General features: G+C 40.3%; 1 protein-coding gene across 1 annotated transcript in view; it reads left to right on the top strand.

Annotated features, from left to right (window-relative positions):
* Positions 1-23846, top strand: part of GALT (galactose-1-phosphate uridylyltransferase) — a 46343-nt gene that overhangs the window by 12623 nt on the left and 9874 nt on the right. Inside the window, exons 2-6 of the mRNA XM_053700392.1 lie at positions 4101-4270; positions 9703-9778; positions 9936-9984; positions 13774-13903; positions 14782-14838. Of these exons, the coding sequence (XP_053556367.1) occupies positions 4101-4270; positions 9703-9778; positions 9936-9984; positions 13774-13903; positions 14782-14838 (482 nt within the window). The remainder of the gene's footprint in view (positions 1-4100; positions 4271-9702; positions 9779-9935; positions 9985-13773; positions 13904-14781; positions 14839-23846) is intronic.

The following is a 23846-nucleotide window of genomic DNA, read 5'->3' on the forward strand; positions in this document are numbered from 1 at the left end:
CTCTGTGATGACTCTGTGATAAGGACATACTTGGAAGTTCTGTTAGTTTCACTTGTCCCAAGAAACTGGTTTAGATATTAAGTCAAGAAATTGTAATCCAAAATGATACTTATTACAGGAATGCTTTCAACAAAATATTGGAGTATGTCTGTGGGAATTTGTGCCCATAAAATCAAAAGTGCATTTGTGAGATTAGACACTGATGTTGGATGAGGTCTGGCTTGCTCTTGGCATTTCATTTTATCCCAAAGGTGTTCAATGGGCTTAAGGTCAGGGCTCTGTACAGACCACTCGAGCTCCTCTGTACCGCAACTCTTTAAACCACATCTTCATGTATCTTCTTTCTGTGCACAGGGGCACAGTTGTGCTGGAACAGGAATGTGTCTTCCCTAAACTTTTCTAAAATGTTTTGTATCCTGTAGCTTTAAGCTGACCCTTCACTGAAACTAAGGGCCCTAGCCCAAACCCTAAAAAATAAGCCCTATTATCCCTCCTCCAGCAAACTTTACAGTAGGCACCATGCATTCTGACAGGTAGCGTTCTCCTGGCATTTGCCACATGCATATTCTTACATCCGACTGCCAGATATTGAAGCGTGAGTGCAGTGGCGGAGTCACTTCTGTTGGCGTTTAGCATTGCACATGTTGATGTGACGCTTGTGTAAGCTGTTCGACTATGGAAACCCATTTCATGAATCTCCTGACGTAAAGTTCTTGTGCTGATGTTGTTTCCAGAGGCAGTTTGGAACTCTATAGTGAGTGATACAACAAATAATAGGCAAGTTTTCCCGCCTAGTTGTTCCTGAACAGAACATGGCCATTGTTGGCTTCACTATGAGTATGCTAATCTTTACATTTTCTGCTTTGCAGCTCCATAGCTGACTTTAACTGTGCATTTAACACATTTGCTTTGGTTTAAATACATAGTAATGTGAAATAATTTATGTAATTGATCTAATACTTTTCACTTCAATTACTTGGGCATCATGTGTCCTCTCCGGAATAAAACAGAAATAATGGCTGCAATGGCAACCTGCAACTTAACGAGTGACAGTCCTATTGCTACATTATGTCTAGGGCATCACGTCTCAGCTACAACCTTTTTCTAACCACAATGTTTTTGGCTTTGTGATTATAGGGTAGTGAACCTTTTATGTATGAGCCAAAGTGTATGTGGGACTTTTTTTTTACCCCAATATACTAATCCCTTATTGCTTCAGGAGGATATAGATGCTACACTATTTTGTCACTTTATTCAGTCCTCTGATTGTTAATTGAAGTTAATAATTTAAACAATGCTAATTGTGTCTGATATATTTTAGCAAGGTAAAGGCATCTTATAAACGTAATAACTGCAGCAAGGGACTGCATACGTAGGGTCAGACAGGCTCGCTTACTCCTGGCTTAGTGTTCAATGGCTCAGTGACCGTATACACAGACTCACAAACACTGGCTTAGTGACAGTACATATTTACAAACTCAAAAACTCTTGCTCAGTGACCTACACACTCACTTAGTGACAGCTCACACAGACTCACAAACTCTGGCTCAGCCACAGTACACACAGACTTACAAACTCTGACTCAGCGACAAAACCTTGTAAATTGTATTAACAAAATGGCAGGTGATATAAAATATATACTTTATAACTAAATCTTTTTCAAGGCAATGTATGTCACTGATAGAGAGCAAGGTAATGTATGTCACTGATAGAGAGCAAGTAATGTATGTCACTGATAGAGAGCAGGTAATGTATGTCACTGATAGAGAGCAGGTAATGTATGTCACTGATAGAGAGCAGGTAATGTATGTCACTGATAGAGAGCAAGTAATGTATGTCACTGATAGAGAGCAGGTAATGTATGTCACTGATAGAGAGCAGGTAATGTATGTCACTGATAGAGAGCAGGTAATGTATGTCACTGATAGAGAGTAGGTAATGTATGTCACTGATAGAGAGCAAGTAATGTATGTCACTGATAGAGAGCAGGTAATGTATGTCACTGATAGAGAGCAGGTAATGTATGTCACTGATAGAGAGCAGGTAATGTATGTCACTGATAGAGAGCAGGTAATGTATGTCACTGATAGAGAGTAGGTAATGTATGTCACTGATAGAGAGTAGTTAATGTATGTCACTGATAGAGAGTAGGTAATGTATGTCACTGATAGAGAGCAGGTAATGTATGTCACTGATAGAGAGCAGGTAATGTATGTCACTGATAGAGAGCAGGTAATGTATGTCACTGATAGAGAACAAGGTAATGTATGTCACTGATAGAGAGCAGGTAATGTATGTCACTGATAGAGAGCAGGTAATGTATGTCACTGATAGAGAGCAGGTAATGTATGTCACTGATAGAGAGCAGGTAATGTATGTCACTGATAGAGAGCAAGGTAATGTATGTCACTGATAGAGAGCAAGTAATGTATGTCACTGATAGAGAGCAGGTAATGTATGTCACTGATAGAGAGCAGGTAATGTATGTCACTGATAGAGAGCAGGTAATGTATGTCACTGATAGAGAGCAAGTAATGTATGTCACTGATAGAGAGCAGGTAATGTATGTCACTGATAGAGAGCAGGTAATGTATGTCACTGATAGAGAGCAAGGTAATGTATGTCACTGATAGAGAGCAGGTAATGTATGTCACTGATAGAGAGCAGGTAATGTATGTCACTGATAGAGAGCAGGTAATGTATGTCACTGATAGAGAGCAGGTAATGTATGTCACTGATAGAGAGCAAGGTAATGTATGTCACTGATAGAGAGCAGGTAATGTATGTCACTGATAGAGAGCAGGTAATGTATGTCACTGATAGAGAGTAGGTAATGTATGTCACTGATAGAGAGTAGGTAATGTATGTCACTGATAGAGAGTAGGTAATGTATGTCACTGATAGAGAGCAGGTAATGTATGTCACTGATAGAGAGCAGGTAATGTATGTCACTGATAGAGAGCAAGGTAATGTATGTCACTGATAGAGAGTAGGTAATGTATGTCACTGATAGAGAGCAAGTAATGTATGTCACTGATAGAGAGCAGGTAATGTATGTCACTGATAGAGAGTAGGTAATGTATGTCACTGATAGAGAGCAGGTAATGTATGTCACTGATAGAGAGTAGGTAATGTATGTCACTGATAGTGAGCAAGGTAATATATGTCACTGATAGAGAGCAAGGTAATGTATGTCACTGATAGAGAGCAGGTAATGTATGTCACTGATAGAGAGCAGGTAATGTATGTCACTGATAGAGAGCAAGGTAATGTATGTCACTGATAGAGAGTAGGTAATGTATGTCACTGATAGAGAGCAGGTAATGTATGTCACTGATAGAGAGCAGGTAATGTATGTCACTGATAGAGAGCAGGTAATGTATGTCACTGATAGAGAGCAAGGTAATGTATGTCACTGATAGAGAGCAAGGTAATGTATGTCACTGATAGAGAGCAGGTAATGTATGTCACTGATAGAGAGCAGGTAATGTATGTCACTGATAGAGAGCAGGTAATGTATGTCACTGATAGAGAGCAGGTAATGTGTGTCACTGATAGAGAGCAAGGTAATGTATGTCACTGATAGAGAGCAAGGTAATGTGTGTCACTGATAGAGAGCAAGGTAATGTGTGTCACTGATAGAGAGCAGGTAATGTATGTCACTGATAGAGAGCAGGTAATGTATGTCACTGATAGAGAACAAGGTAATGTATGTCACTGATAGAGAGCAGGTAATGTATGTCACTGATAGAGAACAAGGTAATGTATGTCACTGATAGAGAGCAGGTAATGTATGTCACTGATAGAGAGCAGGTAATGTATGTCACTGATAGAGAACAAGGTAATGTATGTCACTGATAGAGAACAAGGTAATGTATGTCACTGATAGAGAGCAGGTAATGTATGTCACTGATAGAGAGCAGGTAATGTATGTCACTGGTAGAGAGCAGGTAATGTATGTCACTAAGTGACACCTCTATAAGTCCCATGTGAAATGTTTATGCATAAATTGATTTATAAACTTCAAATGACTTATAGTTTTGGCCTTGGCCAGTAGATCGGTAGTTACAAATAAACATTTTATTTTGTGACTTCTGCAGAACATCAGCACATTCGTTACAACCCGCTGCATGATGACTGGGTGCTGGTATCTGCCCATCGCATGAGACGTCCTTGGCAAGGTCAGCTCGAGAAACCGCCAGAGGAGAATATTCCCAGACATGATCCAAAGAATCCACTGTGCCCAGGAGCTCAACGGGCAGGAGGGGAGGTAACAATCCTATGTGCCCCTGTATAGTGGCTCCAAATCCCTCTGGGGGATAGCAACAGGGGCCGGGGGTTCAGATTGGCACAGTTGGCATTTTTGGCACTTAGCAAGTGAAGGTGAATTAAACTATTACATTCTAGCGAAAGGAAATGGTTGAGATAAAGGCTGTTGGCGCAACGTGGGCACATCTGAGACACCACATGGTTTTTATAAAACCACCTTTTCACCTTATTAGTGGGAAAGAGTCAAAGTGTCTAGAAATGACTAGAGCTGGGCTGTTTGGTAGTAAGTCCTGCTCACTGCACAGTGATAGAAGGGAGTAAGGCTCAGAAGATGAGGACACGAGTGGTGGTTAGAAATGACTAGAGCTGGGCTGTTTGGTAGTAAGTCCTGCTCACTGCACAGTGATAGAAGGGAGTGAGGCTCAGAAGATGAGGACATGAGTGGTGGTTAGAAATGACTAGAGCTGGGCTGTTTGGTAGTAAGTCCTGCTCACTGCACAGTGATAGAAGGGAGTGAGGCTCAGAAGATGAGGACATAAGAGGTGGTGGTTAGAAATGACTAGAGCTGGGCTGTTTAGTAGTAAGTCCTGCTCACTGCACAGAGAGAGAGGGGAGTGAGGCTCAGAAGATGAGGACATGAGTGGTGGTTAGAAATGACTAGAGCTGGGCTGTTTGGTAGTAAGTCCTGCTCACTGCACAGTGATAGAAGGGAGTGAGGCTCAGAAGATGAGGACATAGGAGGTGGTGGTTAGAAATGACTAGAGCTGGGCTGTTTGGTAGTAAGTCCTGCTCACTGCACAGTGATAGAAGGGAGTGAGGCTCAGAAGATGAGGACACGAGTGGTGGTTAGAAATGACTAGAGCTGGGCTGTTTGGTAGTAAGTCCTGCTCACTGCACAGTGATAGAAGGGAGTGAGGCTCAGAAGATGAGGACATGAGTGGTGGTTAGAAATGACTAGAGCTGGGCTGTTTGGTAGTAAGTCCTGCTCACTGCACAGTGATAGAAGGGAGTGAGGCTCAGAAGATGAGGATATAAGAGGTGGTGGTTAGAAATGTCTAGAGCTGGGCTGTTTGGTAGTAAGTCCAGCTCACTGCACAGTGATAGAAGGGAGTGAGGCTCAGAAGATGAGGACATGAGTGGTGGTTAGAAATGACTAGAGCTGGGCTGTTTGGTAGTAAGTCCTGCTCACTGCACAGTGATAGAAGGGAGTGAGGCTCAGAAGATGAGGACATGAGTGGTGGTTAGAAATGACTAGAGCTGGGCTGTTTGGTAGTAAGTCCTGCTCACTGCACAGTGATAGAAGGGAGTGAGGCTCAGAAGATGAGGACATGAGTGGTGGTTAGAAATGACTAGAGCTGGGCTGTTTGGTAGTAAGTCCTGCTCACTGCACAGTGATAGAAGGGAGTGAGGCTCAGAAGATGAGGATATAAGAGGTGGTGGTTAGAAATGTCTAGAGCTGGGCTGTTTGGTAGTAAGTCCTGCTCACTGCACAGTGATAGAAGGGAGTGAGACTCAGAAGATGAGGACATGAGTGGTGGTTAGAAATGACTAGAGCTGGGCTGTTTGGTAGTAAGTCCTGCTCACTGCACAGTGATAGAAGGGAGTGAGGCTCAGAAGATGAGGACATGAGTGGTGGTTAGAAATGACTAGAGCTGGGCTGTTTGGTAGTAAGTCCTGCTCACTGCACAGTGATAGAAGGGAGTGAGGCTCAGAAGATGAGGACATGAGTGGTGGTTAGAAATGACTAGAGCTGGGCTGTTTGGTAGTAAGTCCTGCTCACTGCACAGTGATAGAAGGGAGTGAGGCTCAGAAGATGAGGATATAAGAGGTGGTGGTTAGAAATGTCTAGAGCTGGGCTGTTTGGTAGTAAGTCCTGCTCACTGCACAGTGATAGAAGGGAGTGAGGCTCAGAAGATGAGGATATAAGAGGTGGTGGTTAGAAATGTCTAGAGCTGGGCTGTTTGGTAGTAAGTCCTGCTCACTGCACAGTGATAGAAGGGAGTGAGGCTCAGAAGATGAGGATATAAGAGGTGGTGGTTAGAAATGTCTAGAGCTGGGCTGTTTGGTAGTAAGTCCTGCTCACTGCACAGTGATAGAAGGGAGTGAGGCTCAGAAGATGAGGACATGAGTGGTGGTTAGAAATGACTAGAGCTGGGCGGTTTGGTAGTAAGTCCTGCTCACTGCACAGAGAGAGAGGGGAGTGAGGCTCAGAAGATGAGGACATAGGAGGTGGTTAGAAATGACTAGAGCTGGGCTGTTTGGTAGTAAGTCCTGCTCACTGCACAGTGATAGAAGGGAGTGAGGCTCAGAAGATGAGGACATGAGTGGTGGTTAGAAATGTCTAGAGCTGGGCTGTTTGGAAGTAAGTCCTGCTCACTGCACAGTGATAGAAGGGAGTGAGGCTCAGAAGATGAGGACATGAGTGGTGGTTAGAAATGACTAGATAGAGCTGGGCTGTTTGGTAGTAAGTCCTGCTCACTGCACAGTGATAGAAGGGAGTGCGGCTCAGAAGATGAGGACATAGGAGGTGGTGGTTAGAAATGACTAGAGCTGGGCTGTTTGGTAGTAAGTCCAGCTCACTGCACAGAGAGAGAGGGGAGTGCGGCTCAGAAGATGAGGACATAGGAGGTGGTGGTTAGAAATGACTAGAGCTGGGCTGTTTGGTAGTAAGTCCAGCTCACTGCACAGTGATAGAAGGGAGTGAGGCTCAGAAGATGAGGACATGAGTGGTGGTTAGAAATGACTAGAGCTGGGCTGTTTGGTAGTAAGTCCTGCTCACTGCACAGTGATAGAAGGGAGTGAGGCTCAGAAGATGAGGACATGAGTGGTGGTTAGAAATGACTAGAGCTGGGCTGTTTGGTAGTAAGTCCTGCTCACTGCACAGTGATAGAAGGGAGTGAGGCTCAGAAGATGAGGACATAAGAGGTGGTGGTTAGAAATGACTAGAGCTGGGCTGTTTGGTAGTAAGTCCAGCTCACTGCACAGTGATAGAAGGGAGTGAGGCTCAGAAGATGAGGACATGAGTGGTGGTTAGAAATGACTAGAGCTGGGCTGTTTGGTAGTAAGTCCTGCTCACTGCACAGAGAGAGAGGGGAGTGAGGCTCAGAAGATGAGGACATGAGTGGTGGTTAGAAATGACTAGAGCTGGGCTGTTTGGTAGTAAGTCCTGCTCACTGCACAGTGATAGAAGGGAGTGAGGCTCAGAAGATGAGGACATAGGAGGTGGTGGTTAGAAATGACTAGAGCTGGGCTGTTTGGTAGTAAGTCCTGCTCACTGCACAGTGATAGAAGGGAGTGAGGCTCAGAAGATGAGGACATAAGAGGTGGTTAGAAATGACTAGAGCTGGGCTGTTTGGTAGTAAGTCCTGCTCACTGCACAGTGATAGAAGGGAGTGAGGCTCAGAAGATGAGTACATGAGTGGTGGTTAGAAATGACTAGAGCTGGGCTGTTTGGTAGTAAGTCCTGCTCACTGCACAGTGATAGAAGGGAGTGAGGCTCAGAAGATGAGGACATGAGTGGTGGTTAGAAATGACTAGAGCTGGGCTGTTTGGTAGTAAGTCCTGCTCACTGCACAGAGAGAGAGGGGAGTGAGGCTCAGAAGATGAGGACATGAGTGGTGGTTAGAAATGACTAGAGCTGGGCTGTTTGGTAGTAAGTCCTGCTCACTGCACAGTGATAGAAGGGAGTGAGGCTCAGAAGATGAGGACATGAGTGGTGGTTAGAAATGACTAGAGCTGGGCTGTTTGGTAGTAAGTCCTGCTCACTGCACAGTGATAGAAGGGAGTGAGGCTCAGAAGATGAGGATATAAGAGGTGGTGGTTAGAAATGTCTAGAGCTGGGCTGTTTGGTAGTAAGTCCTGCTCACTGCACAGTGATAGAAGGGAGTGAGGCTCAGAAGATGAGGATATAAGAGGTGGTGGTTAGAAATGTCTAGAGCTGGGCTGTTTGGTAGTAAGTCCTGCTCACTGCACAGTGATAGAAGGGAGTGAGACTCAGAAGATGAGGACATGAGTGGTGGTTAGAAATGACTAGAGCTGGGCTGTTTGGTAGTAAGTCCTGCTCACTGCACAGTGATAGAAGGGAGTGAGGCTCAGAAGATGAGGATATAAGAGGTGGTGGTTAGAAATGTCTAGAGCTGGGCTGTTTGGTAGTAAGTCCTGCTCACTGCACAGTGATAGAAGGGAGTGAGGCTCAGAAGATGAGGATATAAGAGGTGGTGGTTAGAAATGTCTAGAGCTGGGCTGTTTGGTAGTAAGTCCTGCTCACTGCACAGTGATAGAAGGGAGTGAGGCTCAGAAGATGAGGACATGAGTGGTGGTTAGAAATGACTAGAGCTGGGCGGTTTGGTAGTAAGTCCTGCTCACTGCACAGAGAGAGAGGGGAGTGAGGCTCAGAAGATGAGGACATAGGAGGTGGTTAGAAATGACTAGAGCTGGGCTGTTTGGTAGTAAGTCCTGCTCACTGCACAGTGATAGAAGGGAGTGAGGCTCAGAAGATGAGGACATGAGTGGTGGTTAGAAATGACTAGAGCTGGGCTGTTTGGTAGTAAGTCCTGCTCACTGCACAGTGATAGAAGGGAGTGCGGCTCAGAAGATGAGGACATAGGAGGTGGTGGTTAGAAATGACTAGAGCTGGGCTGTTTGGTAGTAAGTCCAGCTCACTGCACAGAGAGAGAGGGGAGTGCGGCTCAGAAGATGAGGACATAGGAGGTGGTGGTTAGAAATGACTAGAGCTGGGCTGTTTGGTAGTAAGTCCAGCTCACTGCACAGTGATAGAAGGGAGTGAGGCTCAGAAGATGAGGACATGAGTGGTGGTTAGAAATGACTAGAGCTGGGTTGTCCGTTTGATAGTCATTGTGCTAAGTGCTGCTACACGGAGCAGGAGCAATTTTACGGGGTGCTTTGTTTAGTGCCCAGAGGTTAAAAAATGACATGAAACCAAAAATAGATGTTATCAATTCTGCTTAGTTCTCTTGGAATCTGTTGTTAAAGAGTAAAGTTACGTGAGCTCAGGAGTGTGCACGTATCTTTAGCCATCTGGCAGAAGTGCTTGCAACACAATGTAAGTTGTAAAGTTGCTGTATTTGATTCATGGTTTAATTTTGACTAAACTGTCCCTTTAAAGTACACGTTTTATTTGTACATTTCCAGTAATAGTTCCCATCTTTACAAATGGTGTCTCTATGATTTACCTTTTTATTACATATATTTTTCAATCCACTAAATATCGCTTGAGTATATTTGCTTTACTGGTTTCCTTTGTGTTGTAATTTAGGGAGCTTGTCCGCTCTGTGCCTTGGGCAATTGTATGTAGGTTTGCTGTTCCTGTCTTTAGTGGGTTCAGTCACTTTATTAGACAATGATAAACCTGAGATATTGTGCCAGGGGATGACTAACCTGACTATATCCATCCTTTCTCTCTTCTGGTTGAAGGTGAATCCTACATACGAGGGGACCTTTCTCTTTGGGAATGATTTCCCAGCTCTGCAACCTGATGCCCCTGATCCAGGTAAGACCTCTGTTAGATTGTTGGGTAAGTGAAGAGTTAATGGTGGTTTACTGCTGCTTTGGAACATGGGGGGTGTTGGTTTTTAATAGGTCACAAGCCCCTGTATGCCAATAACTGCTATTCCACAGATCTCCCAGTATCCTCTGCTCTCTCCTAGATACCAGCGGTCATCCTTTGCTACAAGCAAAAACAGCCAAAGGCATTTGGTAATGTTTCTTTCATCCACTTCTAACAGCTCATCTGACTCTCGTAACCTGAACCTTTCTTTTTAATAGAGAGAATGTAAAACCATTAACTCCTGATCACTGTAAAACACAGAATATTCCTTAGGGTATGATACTGCCCATGGGGCCTGTTATATGTGGTGCTATTAGACTAATACACAGGTTCAGGATCTTCCATAGTCTTATGGGGAAACATTGTTACCTAAAACACGGTCTATGTAATGTTTCCCTAAACTTCTTTCACAACCTAGAGTACAACTTCCTGTTATTAATTTAAATTTTTTTTTTTCTTCAAATGTTATCTTCTGTATCAGCCACAAGAGCCTCAAGTGAAATGACATTATCAGATGGCACATATCATTTTAACAATAGTCTCTAATTTACTTTTATTAACAAATCTGGCTCTTTGCTTAGTTACTTCGTTACGTTTCATGAGAGCATGCTGAGGTATGCTCAGGAGCATGCAGGTGACTTAAAGGGACAGTCAACCTAAAATTTCTGCTAAATGATATATATAAAAAGTGAAATCGATCATTATGTACAAATGTAGCCCAGTTTTGTGATCTTGATCGTTTGCAAGTAAAAGCATTTACTGATTGCGCCGCTGCTGTTTGAAAATGTCCATTTGGCCGATTCCCCTATTTCGTCATCGCCTACATCATCATGGAATAATAGTCGCTGTGCGATCCTCCTCGTAACCTTCTTTAGCGCATGTGCAATGCGCCTATTATAGTGAAGGGGGAACGTTTGTAACCGTGTAATCACTGTGTAGTGTATATTTAGCTGAGTCAGGCAGTTTGCAGCATATTTAAGAACAGAATCTGAGCTGTTTTTTGCTAAATAAATAATCTATATTGTAATGTGTTTACATTTCAATTTCAAGTATTACAGCCTTTCAGAGAGGAAGTAGATCAAGAACAGGAAACACAAGTAATTGTATAGTGTAATGATGTTTTGTTTTACTTTAACATTTTACAGGGAGAATAACTGGTGTCCCTTAAAGGGACGTGTTACTTAGCATAAATTCCCATTTTTCCGTGGTGCCACTGGGAGATAGGAAAAGTTTTATGAAATACACCCGTTTTTGTTTTCTTTAGTTAAAGCTAAGATCAACGCATCAGAGTAAGTGCTCTGTGCGCAACAACCATTTAGCTGCTCTTTTTACTGTCCGCTGCATGAACAGCCAATCAGTGCTGAGTTGGCACTTTGCTTTATTGTGAGCTTTCTATAACTGAGAAGTATCATAAAGTGACTGTGCAAATTTTGAGATAATTTTTTTTTTCTTTCTTCCATTTCCTTTTTCACTGTTTTTAATCCATGCAATGGGATTTCTGTGCAGCTCAGAGGTATTGATTTGTGGATATGTATGAACCAATAGGGCTTCCAATTGTCTCATCAGCCAAGTTCTTCTCAAGAGTGACAATGCACTGCCCCTTGAGGGAGCAGCTTTAACAAAGCCACATATGATACTTCTCAGTTATAGAAAGATCACGATAAAGCAAAGTGCCAACTCAGCACTGATTGGCTGTTCATGCAGATGCTGCTGACAGTAAAAAGCGGTTGTTGCGCACAGAGCACTTACTCTGATGCGTTGATCTTAGCTTTAACTAAAGAAAAAAAACAAAAACGGGTGTATTTCATAAAACTTCCTATCTCACAGTGGCACCATGGAAAAATGGGAATTTATGCTAAGTAACACGTCCCTTTAAGGGACACCATTTATTCTCACTGTAAAATGTTAAAGTAAAACAAAACATCATTACACTATACAATTACTCGTGTTTCCTGTTCTTGATCTACTTCCTCTCTGAAAGGCTGGATTGGTTCAGTAATACTTGAAACTAAAAACTGAAATGTAAACACATTGCAATATAGATCAGATTCTGTTCTTAAATATGCTGTAAACTGCCTGACTCAGCTAAATATACACTACACAGTGATTACACGGTTACAAATGTTCCCCCTTCAGTATAAGAGACATATTGCGCATGCGCTAAAGAAGGTTACGAGGAGGATCGCACAGTGACTATTATTCCATGAAGATGATGATGTAGGCGATGACGAAATAGGGGAATTAGCCAAACGGACATTTTCAAACGGCAGCGGCGCAAACAGTAAGTGCTTTTACTTGCAAAGATAAAGATCACAAAATTGGGCTAGATTTTTACATAATGATCGATTTACTCTATCTCTTCGCAGAATTTTTAGGGTGACTGTCCCTTTAAGCACTTAATAGCAGCAGATGCTGCCTATTTAATTCTAATATTTTCTTTTCAACCTGTGATGAATAAACAGCATTCCATGTACTTGGAAGGGATATAGAAACACATAAATATTTAGAAAGCCCAGCACTCACTTGCATGCACGTAGCTAGATTTAAAAACGTAAATTATAGAGGGCTTGATTATGAGTGGAGCAGTATTTTGCACGCCCGCTTGTGTGCTGACAGTAAGTAAGCTTTTTGTGCGTCGGGTAGCACTTGTATTACAAGTTGAAAGAAAAAAGATTTTGCAGGATCGCTAAACTGGTGTACGCAAAAAGCCGATCTTTGAATATTGCGATTGCATTAACGTTTTCCCCCTTAGAAGCCAATGGAGCATGGAAAGTGGGGGGAAAAAAAGAACATTTTTCCCTATGTGCAGAACATTGGAATGTGAAGTAGTTACAGTAAATAGTATAACACTTTATTCAATATGAATATTATATAAATATGCTTTTACATGTTTTCATCTACTGTAAAGTCCTGCATATTTAGAGATGTGTACGTATATCTATGTTAAAGCCCTTTGCAGTCCTTTTTTTTTTCTAACACCTGAGACCTCATATCTTTAAACCTTTTATTAAAAATAATTTTATTAGATGTTGTTATGAGCGTAACCGTTAACCAGAGTTCTGAGGTCACGCTATCCTGACGTGTTTACTTTCAACTTGCAATACGCGCGTTACTTACGAAGCGTGCAAACGGCTGCAATAAACCCGATGCGCATAACTGTTAGCCTGCCACTCGTAATCTGGCCCAGAGTTAGTTATATATAGCATTTAAATGGTGACAGGGCAACGTCAGTCTCTTCCTCCCTGAGTCCCGAACCTACAGCCACACATGCATGCTTCCAGTCAAACAAACTGAGATAAAAACAAGTGTGATGCAGGCCTATGTAATTGTCCTTGACAAATGCAAAGCGCAGAAGTAGACTGCACTATCAGACCAGAGAGGCAAGTGTCTTTTTGCCTACAGTGATGCAAGCAGTTAACCCTAGATAAGCTTGCGTGCAAAGCCTGTAGAAATAAAATACAAAAGTCTGTGTTAGGGACTCATGTGGGTAGAGACATTGATGTGGTCCTGTGCCTTTCACCATTTGTCCAAATACTGTAACTAGTTCAATTCATACTTATTAATCTAGCTGTATGCATGTAAGTTAGTACTGGACTTTCTATATGTGATCTTTATGTATTTTTTCCTATGGGCTTAAATAGCAGATTGGCTGGGGTCACTGTAACTGCTGGTGAGCACCCAGAGCTGTAAGTTTTTCCTGTGGCACGGGATCTCTTCCTACTCCGGTATGAGAGTGCAGTCCATTTGCTCCATATTCCTCCTTCGCTTGTGCCCCTTTTTAATACCTGCTAATATCTTTTGAAATGTGGCTAGTATTGAACACAACTGTTTCATAAGCTTCTTACCAAATTACTTTTCCCTTCCTAGTGTCCCTAGAGTTATTCTCCTAAGTGTATTATTACACATGTCAGTGGTTCTCCTCTTCTGTCTCTGTCAAGTCAGGTCATGTGTTTCCATCCTTGGTCAGACATTACTCTTCCGCTAATGTCCACTCAGGAGATCCGAGCTGTGATTGACAAGTGGGCGGAAATTATGACTGATCTGGGAGCCACGTATCCCTGGGTTCAGGTAAAAGGTCACACAGGGTGGGGTGGGGCAGATTATAGAGAGTCATATGATGTATCTTCTAGTCCTGTATATTATATGTGTGTGTGTGTGCCTGATCTCTCATGTTAAGCACTGTCCTAAGTAAGGAATTACATTGTTGGGGTGCATTATTTTTGCTGAGACAGGGGGGGATTAGGAGGCACATGCACCAATAGGAAAGTCATTTTACAGCCAGGAGCAGATCAGGGTCAATCAATGCATTTCAGGCTATGGTAGGACTGGGCTTAAAGGCGGCAGGGCTGGACTTTTGGAACAACACTTGAGTGGGTTTCAGTTTGAAGGGTTGTCATCCAGGTCATAGTATAGCAGCACCTGGATATGAAATGATTGCGCTTGCTCAGCCAGTGCTTCCAAGGGTAAGAGATGACAAGCCAGAGGAACTGATCTCTGTAGCAAATCTAACCATGTATTTACAAGATGGACATAAACAAGGGAGGGTGATATTACAGGATTGACACACAGGAATGTTGGGGCTTGTAGGCATTTTCCTGCACAACATAGAACACACAGAGAACCCAACATAAACACACGCAAGACCTTTCATCACCTGGCATTGCAGTGATAGGCACGTGCTGCTATATGCACATTATTTGTCCTGTGTGTTAGATCTGCTCCCGTGTGCTTGTTCTGTTCTTATGGGTAGACTTGATTGGCCATTTTGGTTCTTATCTACCATCAAATTCTAGGTTTCTATGTTTCTAACTTGACCCGTCAGTGTTGGATCACCTGTGATTGTCTGTGTGACTGTATATTGGAAGTGAATCTGTGCTGTCTGTGTGTTACAGGAGCCACATAGGAAGTAAATCCTGTACTATAATGGATTTTCTCTTTTTCTGTAGATCTTCGAGAACAAAGGGGCCATGATGGGTTGTTCTAATCCTCACCCTCATTGCCAGGTAAGGTCCTGCTGGGCATCTGGCCTCTTTATGATATATGTGCTTGTTTCTATATCGCCTGCATATACAGTAGCATAGCTGTAGGGTATAATAATAATAAATATATACATTATCACACAAAAAGGATGCACCCTCCAGGATTTTGATATCCGTCGCCTTTAATGTAATGTTTCAGGCTTTCACCCCCTTCGTCAGGCGCCACAAAAACGACAAGTCACATTATATATATATATAATGTGTATGTATGTATGTGTATGTATGTGTGTATATATGTATATGTATGTATATATATATGTGTATGTATGTGTGTATATAAATATGTATATGTATGTATATATGTATATGTATATATATATATATGTGTATGTATGTGTGTATATATGTATATGTATGTATATGTATGTATGTATATATATATATATGTGTATGTATGTGTGTATATATGTATGTGTGTGTGTGTATATATGTATATGTATGTATGTATATGTATGTATATATATATATGTGTATGTATGTGTGTATATATGTATATGTATGTATGTATATGTATGTATATATATATGTGTATGTATGTGTGTATATATGTATATGTATGTATGTATATGTATGTATATATATATATGTATGTAGTATAGGCTTTGACAGAGGGAAAATGTTACTTAGAAAAGAGGCTATGTGGATGCATAGACTTAGTGCTATGCATCCTAGGACCTCAATAGGGATTATAATTAGCTATCCTATTATAAATAATAAATTGGTTTATTTTATCTTGTCCTTCTATATATACAAATCAGTAAATATAGTGATTGCTGGTTTTGAATAGCTATTATAAAATAGTATATATTGTATTATCAGTGATTATCTAGATTTTTTGTTTCATAGACAGACTTTGTTTGTTAAGATTTATTGCTATTGTTATTTTGTTTTAAGTTGAACAATGTACTTTAACATATGATAGACCTGATTTTCTATGGGGAGTGTCTATGATGTCAGAGGTGGGCGTGGTATATGTGGCTATTTAAAGATGGAAGATATTTTCATTTGTATTGGGCCTGAGGAGGGGGTGAAATTAGGAATGTTGCTCTGCCTATGAAGTAAAGTGTTTTTGAATTTGACTACCTGAGTGTCTGCCTCATTTCTCAATAAATAAATCTACTTATCTTTTTCTTGATGCAGTTGTTCTATGACAGCTTAGCAAAAACATGAGGAGAGTGAAATAAAGGTGTATTGCACTCTAAAAAAACAGAATCATGTGCTGTAGTTGATGCATCAGAACTGAAAGACCAGAGAAAGATATTAAGTCCTTTTAGTCTCATAACAACAAATTCATTTGTAAGGAGTGATGGAAGCTCTGGTCTTCGGAGCTAATGACTTCCACGGAGTGGGTGACATTTTCTGTAGAGTGGCAGTAAAGGATTTATAGCAGAATACCTGGGTAGTGTAGGCTGCAGATATGTTACGTACTAGAGATGCAGTACTTGTTTTGTTACAAATGCAACATCTATCAAATTTACTGAAATGTGGTTAATCAGTAACGGATTGTAAACACATAGAAAAGATGCTCAACTTATCACAATATGGTTACTTGGGCAGTGGGCAAAGCGCCTGGATAGTGCACCAATAGCTTCAAACAAAGGACGCCTAGCCATCCAGAAAATAGGAGTAGATAGTGAGTAGTGAGAAGCGCCAAAGGCAGGTGCAGTAAATCTGTTCTAAATTTAATGTATAAGCGATAAATGAGTTACAATGTGCCTAAAAACCATACACTGAGATGGATATACACAATAACTTGCAATAAAAGTACAATAAAAGTACAATAAAAACACAAAATTACACTAAATTACAATGTAATACAATGTACTGAAATTGTGGATCCACCTGGCTAACAGGAATAAATCAATAGTACTTTAATGGAGTTAACCTATCTTTTGTATGGTCTATGATAAGACCCTAGTGTACGCCTGTGACTTATTGTGAGGCTGGCTCACACCTGGTGGAGTGTGGCAATAGGAGTGACCAGTAAAAAAGTTAAAAATGCAAAGAGGTGAATAAAAAGGATGTGAAAAAACGGTTGTGGAAATACCACACAATAAAACAAAAACAAAAATTAGAAAAACAAAAATAAAAATAAAAATTGGATGGTGGTGATATCACTGTGTAGTGAGTGAAACCCCAATAGGTGTTGTGAGTGATAACCAAAAAACAGAAAACAACAACAAATCCACAAACAGTTAAATAAGTGTCACAATCCAGCTGAACATTATCCAAAAAAATGTGTGATCCAAAAAATAAAGTTAGTCACAAAAAAGAGAGTACAAACTTGTTTCCTGGTGGTGAGAAGTGTTGAGGGGGTTCTGATGGTGAAAATCCTGTGATGAATGTCCTATTGTTCCTGGACTTCCATTGCTTCTAATGTCCTATAAAGATAAAATACAATGTACAAGACTCAGTCTTGATAAAGGCCCACACAGTTGGGCCGAAACGCGTTGACAAGCAGCTGGTAAGCTCTTTTCCAATCTTTTAAAACAGTTTGGACAATCTTGTACATTGTATTTTATCTTTATAGGACATTAGGAGCAATGGAAGTCCAGGACCAATAGGACATTCATCACAGGATTTTCACCATCAGAACCACCTCAACACTTCTCACCACCAGGAAACAAGTTTGTACTCTCTTTTTTGTGACTAACTTTATTTTTTGGATCACACATTTTTTTTGGATAATGTTCAGCTGGATTGTGACACTTATTTAACTGTTTGTGGATTTGTTGTTGTTTTCTGTTTTTTGGTTATCACTCATGACACCTATTGGGGTTTCACTCACTACACAGTGATATCACCACCATCCAATTTGTATTTTTATTTTTGTTTTTCTAATTTTTGTTTTTGTTTTATTGTGTGGTATTTCCACAACCATTTTTTCACATCCTTTTTATTCACCTCTTTGCATTTTTAACATTTTTTACTGGTCACTCCTATTGCCACACTCCACCAGGTGTGAGCCAGCCTCACAATAAGTCACAGGCGTACACTAGGGTCTTATCATAGACCATACAAAAGATAGGTTAACTCCATTAAAGTACTATTGATTTATTCCTGTTAGCCAGGTGGATCCACAATTTCAGTACATTGTATTACATTGTAATTTAGTGTAATTTTGTGTTTTTATTGTACTTTTATTGTACTTTTATTGTAATTTATTGTGTATATCCATCTCAGTGTATGGTTTTTAGGCACATTGTAACTCATTTATCGCTTATACATTAAATTTAGAACAGATTTACTGCACCTGCCTTTGGCGCTTCTCACTATCAACTTATCACAATAGTTATGTATAACACCCAAACATATTAAAATATATATATATATATACGTTGATTGGAGTAGCCGTGTTAGTCCAGAGATTTAGATTTTAAAATAACAAGAGTATTGCATTGAGCAATGATACTTTTTTATTGGACTAACTATACATTTATAAATTGACAAGCTTTCGGAAGAGTTCCTTCCTTTATCAAGTCTGAAGCAATACTGACCAATTCAATGGAATTTACAGATTATGGCATCTACTTATCAAGCCATCAACTTACTTGCATTTGACGGCACCAATATGCTCGCCTAACCTGAATACGTTCTCAAAAGTTACCAAAAAAGCTGTCAAAAAGCCACGCACCAAGTATGGGGCGATGAGCAGCGGACTGTTGTTAACTAACAGTCATCGATCTCGCTGCTCTTCGGCTTTTTCCCAGCTTTATTGGTATACTGTCACTTAACACCGACACTATACTATACTGTTTTATCCTTATACTGCCGGTCACGGACCCCGCCACAACTAAATAAAGTGTTTAACCCCTAAACCGCTGCTCCCGGTGCCCACCGCCACCTACATTATACTTATTCACCCCTAATCTGCCCCCCCTACACCGCCGCCACCTACATTATACTTATTAACCCCTAATCTGCCCCCCCTACACCGCCGCCACCTACATTATACTTATTAACCCCTAATCTGCCCCCCTACGCCGCCACCTACCTACATTATTTATTAACCCCTAATCTGCCGCCCCCAACGTTGCCGCCACTATATTAAATTTATTAACCCCTAAACCTAACCCTAACACCCCCTAACTTAAATATAATTTAAATAGATCTAAATAAATATTCCTATCATTAACTAAATTATTCCTATTTAAAACTAAATACTTTACCTATAAATTAAACCCTAAAATAGCTACAATATAACTAATAGTTACATTGTATCTATCTTAGGTTTATTTTTATTTTACAGGCAAGTTTGTATTTATTTTAACTAGGTAGAATAGTTATTAACTATTTACTAACTACCTAGTTAAAATAAATACAAATGTACCTGTAAAATAAAACCTAAACTAAGTTACAATTACACCTAACACTACACTATAATTAAATTAATTCCCTAAATTAAATAAAATTATCTAAAGTACAAAAAAAATAAACACTAAATTGCAGAAAACAATAAACAAATTACAAGATTTTTAAACTAATTACACCTAATCTAATCCCCCTAACAAAATAAAAAAAAAGCCTACCCTACACTAAATTACAAATAGCCCTTAAAAGGGCCTTTTGCGGGGCATTGCCCCCAAGTAATCAGCTCTTTTACCTGTAAAAAAAAAGTACTAATCCCCCCCCAACGTTATAACCCACACAACCAACCCTACTCTAAAACCCACCAAATACCCCCTTAAAAAAACCTAACACTAACCCCTTGAAGATCACCTTACTGGGAGAAGTCTTCACCCAACTGGGCCGAAGTCCTCAACGAAGCCGGCAGAAGTGGTCCTCCAGACGGGCAGAAGTCTTCATCCAGGCTGCATCTTCTATCTTCATCCATCCGGCGCGGAGCGGCTCCATCTTCTAGCCATCCGACGCAGAGCATCCCCTTCATCCGACGTCTTCTTGAACAATGACGGTTCCTTTAAGTGACGTCATCCAAGATGGCGTCCCTTCAATTCCGATTGGCTGATAGAATCGGAATTAAGGTAGTAAAAATTCTATTGGCTGATGCAATCAGCCAATAGGATTGAGCTTGCATTCTATTGGCTGTTCCAATCAGCCAATAGAATGCGAGCTCAATCCTATTGGCTGATTGGATCAACCAATAGGATTAAACTTCAATCCTATTGGCTGATTGCATCAGCCAATAGGATTTTTCCTACCTTAATTTCGATTGGCTGATAGAATTCTATATTGGATGACGTCACTTAAAGGAACCGTCATTGTTCAAGAAGACGTCGGATGAAGGGGATGCTCCGCGTCGGATGTGTAGAAGATGGAGCCGCTCCGCGCCGGATGGATGAAGATAGAAGATGCCGTCTGGATGAAGACTTTTGCCCGTCTGGAGGACCACTTCTGCCCGTCTGGAGGACCACTTCTGCCGGCTTCGTTGAGGACTTCGGCCCGGTTGGGTGAAGACTTCTCCCGGTAAGGTGATCTTCAAGGGGTTAGTGTTAGGTTTTTTTTAGGGGTGTATTTGGTGGGTTTTAGAGTAGGGTTGGTTGTGTGGGTGGTGGGTTTTAATGTTGGGGGGGGGGATTTGTACTTTTTTTTTTTTACAAGTAAAAGAGCTGATTACTTTGGGGCAATGCCCCACAAAAGGCCCTTTTAGTATAGGGTAGGGCTTTTTTTTATTTTGGGGGGGGGGCTTTTTTATTTTGTTAGTAGGATTAGATTAGGTGTAATTAGTTTAAAAATCTTGTAATTTTGTTTATTATTTTCTGTAATTTAGTGTTTTTTTTGTTTGTTTTTTTGTACTTTAGATCATTTTATTTAATTGTATTTAATTTAGGGAATTAATTTAATTATAGTGTAGTATTAGGTGTAATTGTAAATTAGGTTAGGTTTTATTTTACAGGTAAATTTGTATTTATTTTAACTAGGTAGTTAGTAAATAGTTAATAACTATTCTACCTAGTTAAAATAAATACAAACTTGCCTGTAAAATAAAAATAAACCCTAAGATAGATACAATGTAACTATTAGTTATATTGTAGCTAGCTTAGGGTTTATTTTATAGGTAAGTATTTAGTTTTAAATAGGAATAATTTAGTAAATGATAGGAATATTTATTTAGATTTCTTTAAATTATATTTAAGTTAGGGGGTGTTAGGGTTAGACTTAGGTTTAGGGGTTAATGAATTTAATATAGTGGCGGCGACGTTGGGGGTGGCAGATTAGGGGTTAATAAATGTAGGTAGGTGGCGGCGACGTGAGGGGGCAGATTAGGTGGCGGCCGTGTCAGGGGCGGCAGATTAGGGGTTAATAAGTATAATGTAGGTGGCGGCAGTGTCAGGGGTGGCAGATTAGGGGTTATTAAGTATAATGTAGGTGGTGGCGGTGTAGGGGGGGCATATTAGAGGTGTTTAGACTCGGGGTACATGTTAGGGTGTTAGGTGTAAACGTTACCATAGGAATCAATGGGATATCAGGCAGCAGTGAACATGAGCTTTCGCTGCTTTCAGACTCCTATTGATTCCTATGGCAAACCCCGCCTCCAGGGCAGCGGATTGAAAACCAGGTACGCTGGGCCGGAATAGTGGCGAGCGTACCTGGTAGAAATTTGATAACTAGCAAAAGTAGTCAGATTGTGCCGAATTTGCATTCGGAACATCTGTAATGACGCAAGCATCGATCTGTGTCGGACTGAGTCCGGCGGATCGTATGTTACGTCACAAAATTCTACTTTTGCCGGTCTGTAGGGTTTGATAACTAAGGCGAATCAGACTCACCACAAATACGCTGTGGAATACCAGCGTATTTGCAATTGACGGCTTGATAAATAGATGCCTATATCTTAAAACACAGAATAACTAAGAAGACAGAAAGTGCAGGGAGAGGAGGAGGTGTCGTAAAAATCATGAGGGGGGCTTAGGTAACAGGCAGACGGTGTCCAGTGTAGGAGAACAGACAAGGGAAATATATAGCTTTACATAGAGCATATACTGACATAAAGTTATATATCAACATTGAATCAATATCTAGAAAGATGTGACATTGTATATACAGGGGGAATACAAAAGTTAAAAAAAGACAAAAGTGTGGACATAGGCTTACCTGTGTACCTATGTATAAAGAATGTGGAATATACAATGTAATTGACTAAATGAAAGTACATTACAGAAAATTTTGATAATGTGTTAAGAATCCAGAGTCCATCTGAAGGTGCAGTTTTTGGCTTGTTTCTCCAATATAACATTCCACTTCACATGCAGTGCAATGTATCATGTATACCACATTTGCAGATATACATGAATATGCCCCTTTAATGTTATAGGATTTATTATTGTGATTTGCTGTGCTGCTTTCACAAACGTGTTGACACAGTTTGCAGAGAGCTTTATAGCAGCGCTTGGTTCCATTCTGAGTGTTCTTTTTCTCAAGGGGTAGCTTCCTATATACCAGTTTCTGCTTCAGGTTAGGTGGTTGCTATATTGGAGAAACAAGCCAAAAACTGCACCTTCGGATGAACTTACACAGACACTCAATCAAAAACCACTGTGAAACAAAATACTGCACCCCCGTTGGTCACCATTTCACCCAACCTGACCACTCCATCAAAAACCTCAAAATCAAAATTCTCAGAGGCAACTTCAAAAACACCATGGAAAGAAAAACCTTTGATATGAAAATGGTAATGCACTTCAACTTGTTTAATTCTGGACTAAATGTAGACTCTGGATTCTTAACACCTTATAACATTTTTGTGTAGTGTACTTCATTTAGTCAATTACATTGTATATTCCACATTCTTTATACATAGGTACACAGGTAAGCCTATGTCCACACTTTTGTCTTTTTTTAACTTTTATATTCCCCCTGTATATACAATTTCACATCTTTATAGATATTGATTCAATGTTTCAATTGATTCAATGTTGATATATAACTTTATGTCAGTATATGCTCTATGTAAAGCTATATATTTCCCGTGTCTGTTCTCCTACACTGGACACTCTCTGCCTGTTACCTAAGCCCCCCTCATGATTTTTCCTCTCCCTGCACTTTCTGTCTTCTTAGCTATTCTGTGTTTTAAGATATAATCTGTAAATTCCATTGAATTGGTCAGTATTGATTCCGACTTGATAAAGGAAGGAACAGCCGGATGGATGAAGATAGAAGATGCTGCTTGGATGAAGATGTCTGCCGGTCCGGATGTCCTCTTCTGCCCGGATAGGATGAAGACTTCTGCCGCTCCGGATGTCTTCTTTTGGTCCATCGGTGCCCGGTTGGGTGAAGACGACTCAAGGTAGGGAGATCTTCAGGGGGGTAGTGTTAGGTTTATTTAAGGGGGGTTTGGGTTAGAGTAGGGGTATGTGGTTGGTGGGTTGTAATGTTGGGGGGTGGTATTGTGTTTTTTTTTTTTTTTTTACAGGCAAAAGAGCTGATTTCTTTGGGGCATGCCCCGCAAAAAGCCCTTTTAAGGGCTGGCAAGGTAATAGAGCTGTTAACTTTTTAAATTTAGATTAGGGTAGGGAAATTTTTTTTTATTTTGGGGAGCTTTGTTATTTTATTAGGGGGCTTAGAGTAGGTGTAATTAGCTTAAAATTCTGGTAATCTTTTTTTATTTTTTGTAATTTAGTGTTTGTTTTTTTTGGTAGTTTAGTTTATTTAATTGTAGGTACTTGGAGTTAATTTATTTAATTTATTTATTGATAGTGTAGTGTTTTGTTTAATTGTAACGTAGGTTACGATTTATTTTACAGGTAATTTGGTAATTATTTTAACTAGGTAGCTATTAAATAGTAAATAACTATTTAATAGCTATTGTACCTAGTTAAAATAAATACAAAGTTGCCTGTAAAATAAATATAAATTCTAAAATAGCTACAATATAATTATTCGTTATATTGTAGCTATATTATGGTTTATTTTACAGGTAAGTATTTAGCTTTAAATAGGAAGACTTTAGTTAATAATATTTAATTAATTTCGTTAGATTAAAATTATATTTAATTTAGGGGGGTGTTAGGGTT

This window comes from Bombina bombina, chromosome 2, assembly GCF_027579735.1.
Source record: "Bombina bombina isolate aBomBom1 chromosome 2, aBomBom1.pri, whole genome shotgun sequence".
Classification (NCBI taxonomy): domain Eukaryota; kingdom Metazoa; phylum Chordata; class Amphibia; order Anura; family Bombinatoridae; genus Bombina; species Bombina bombina.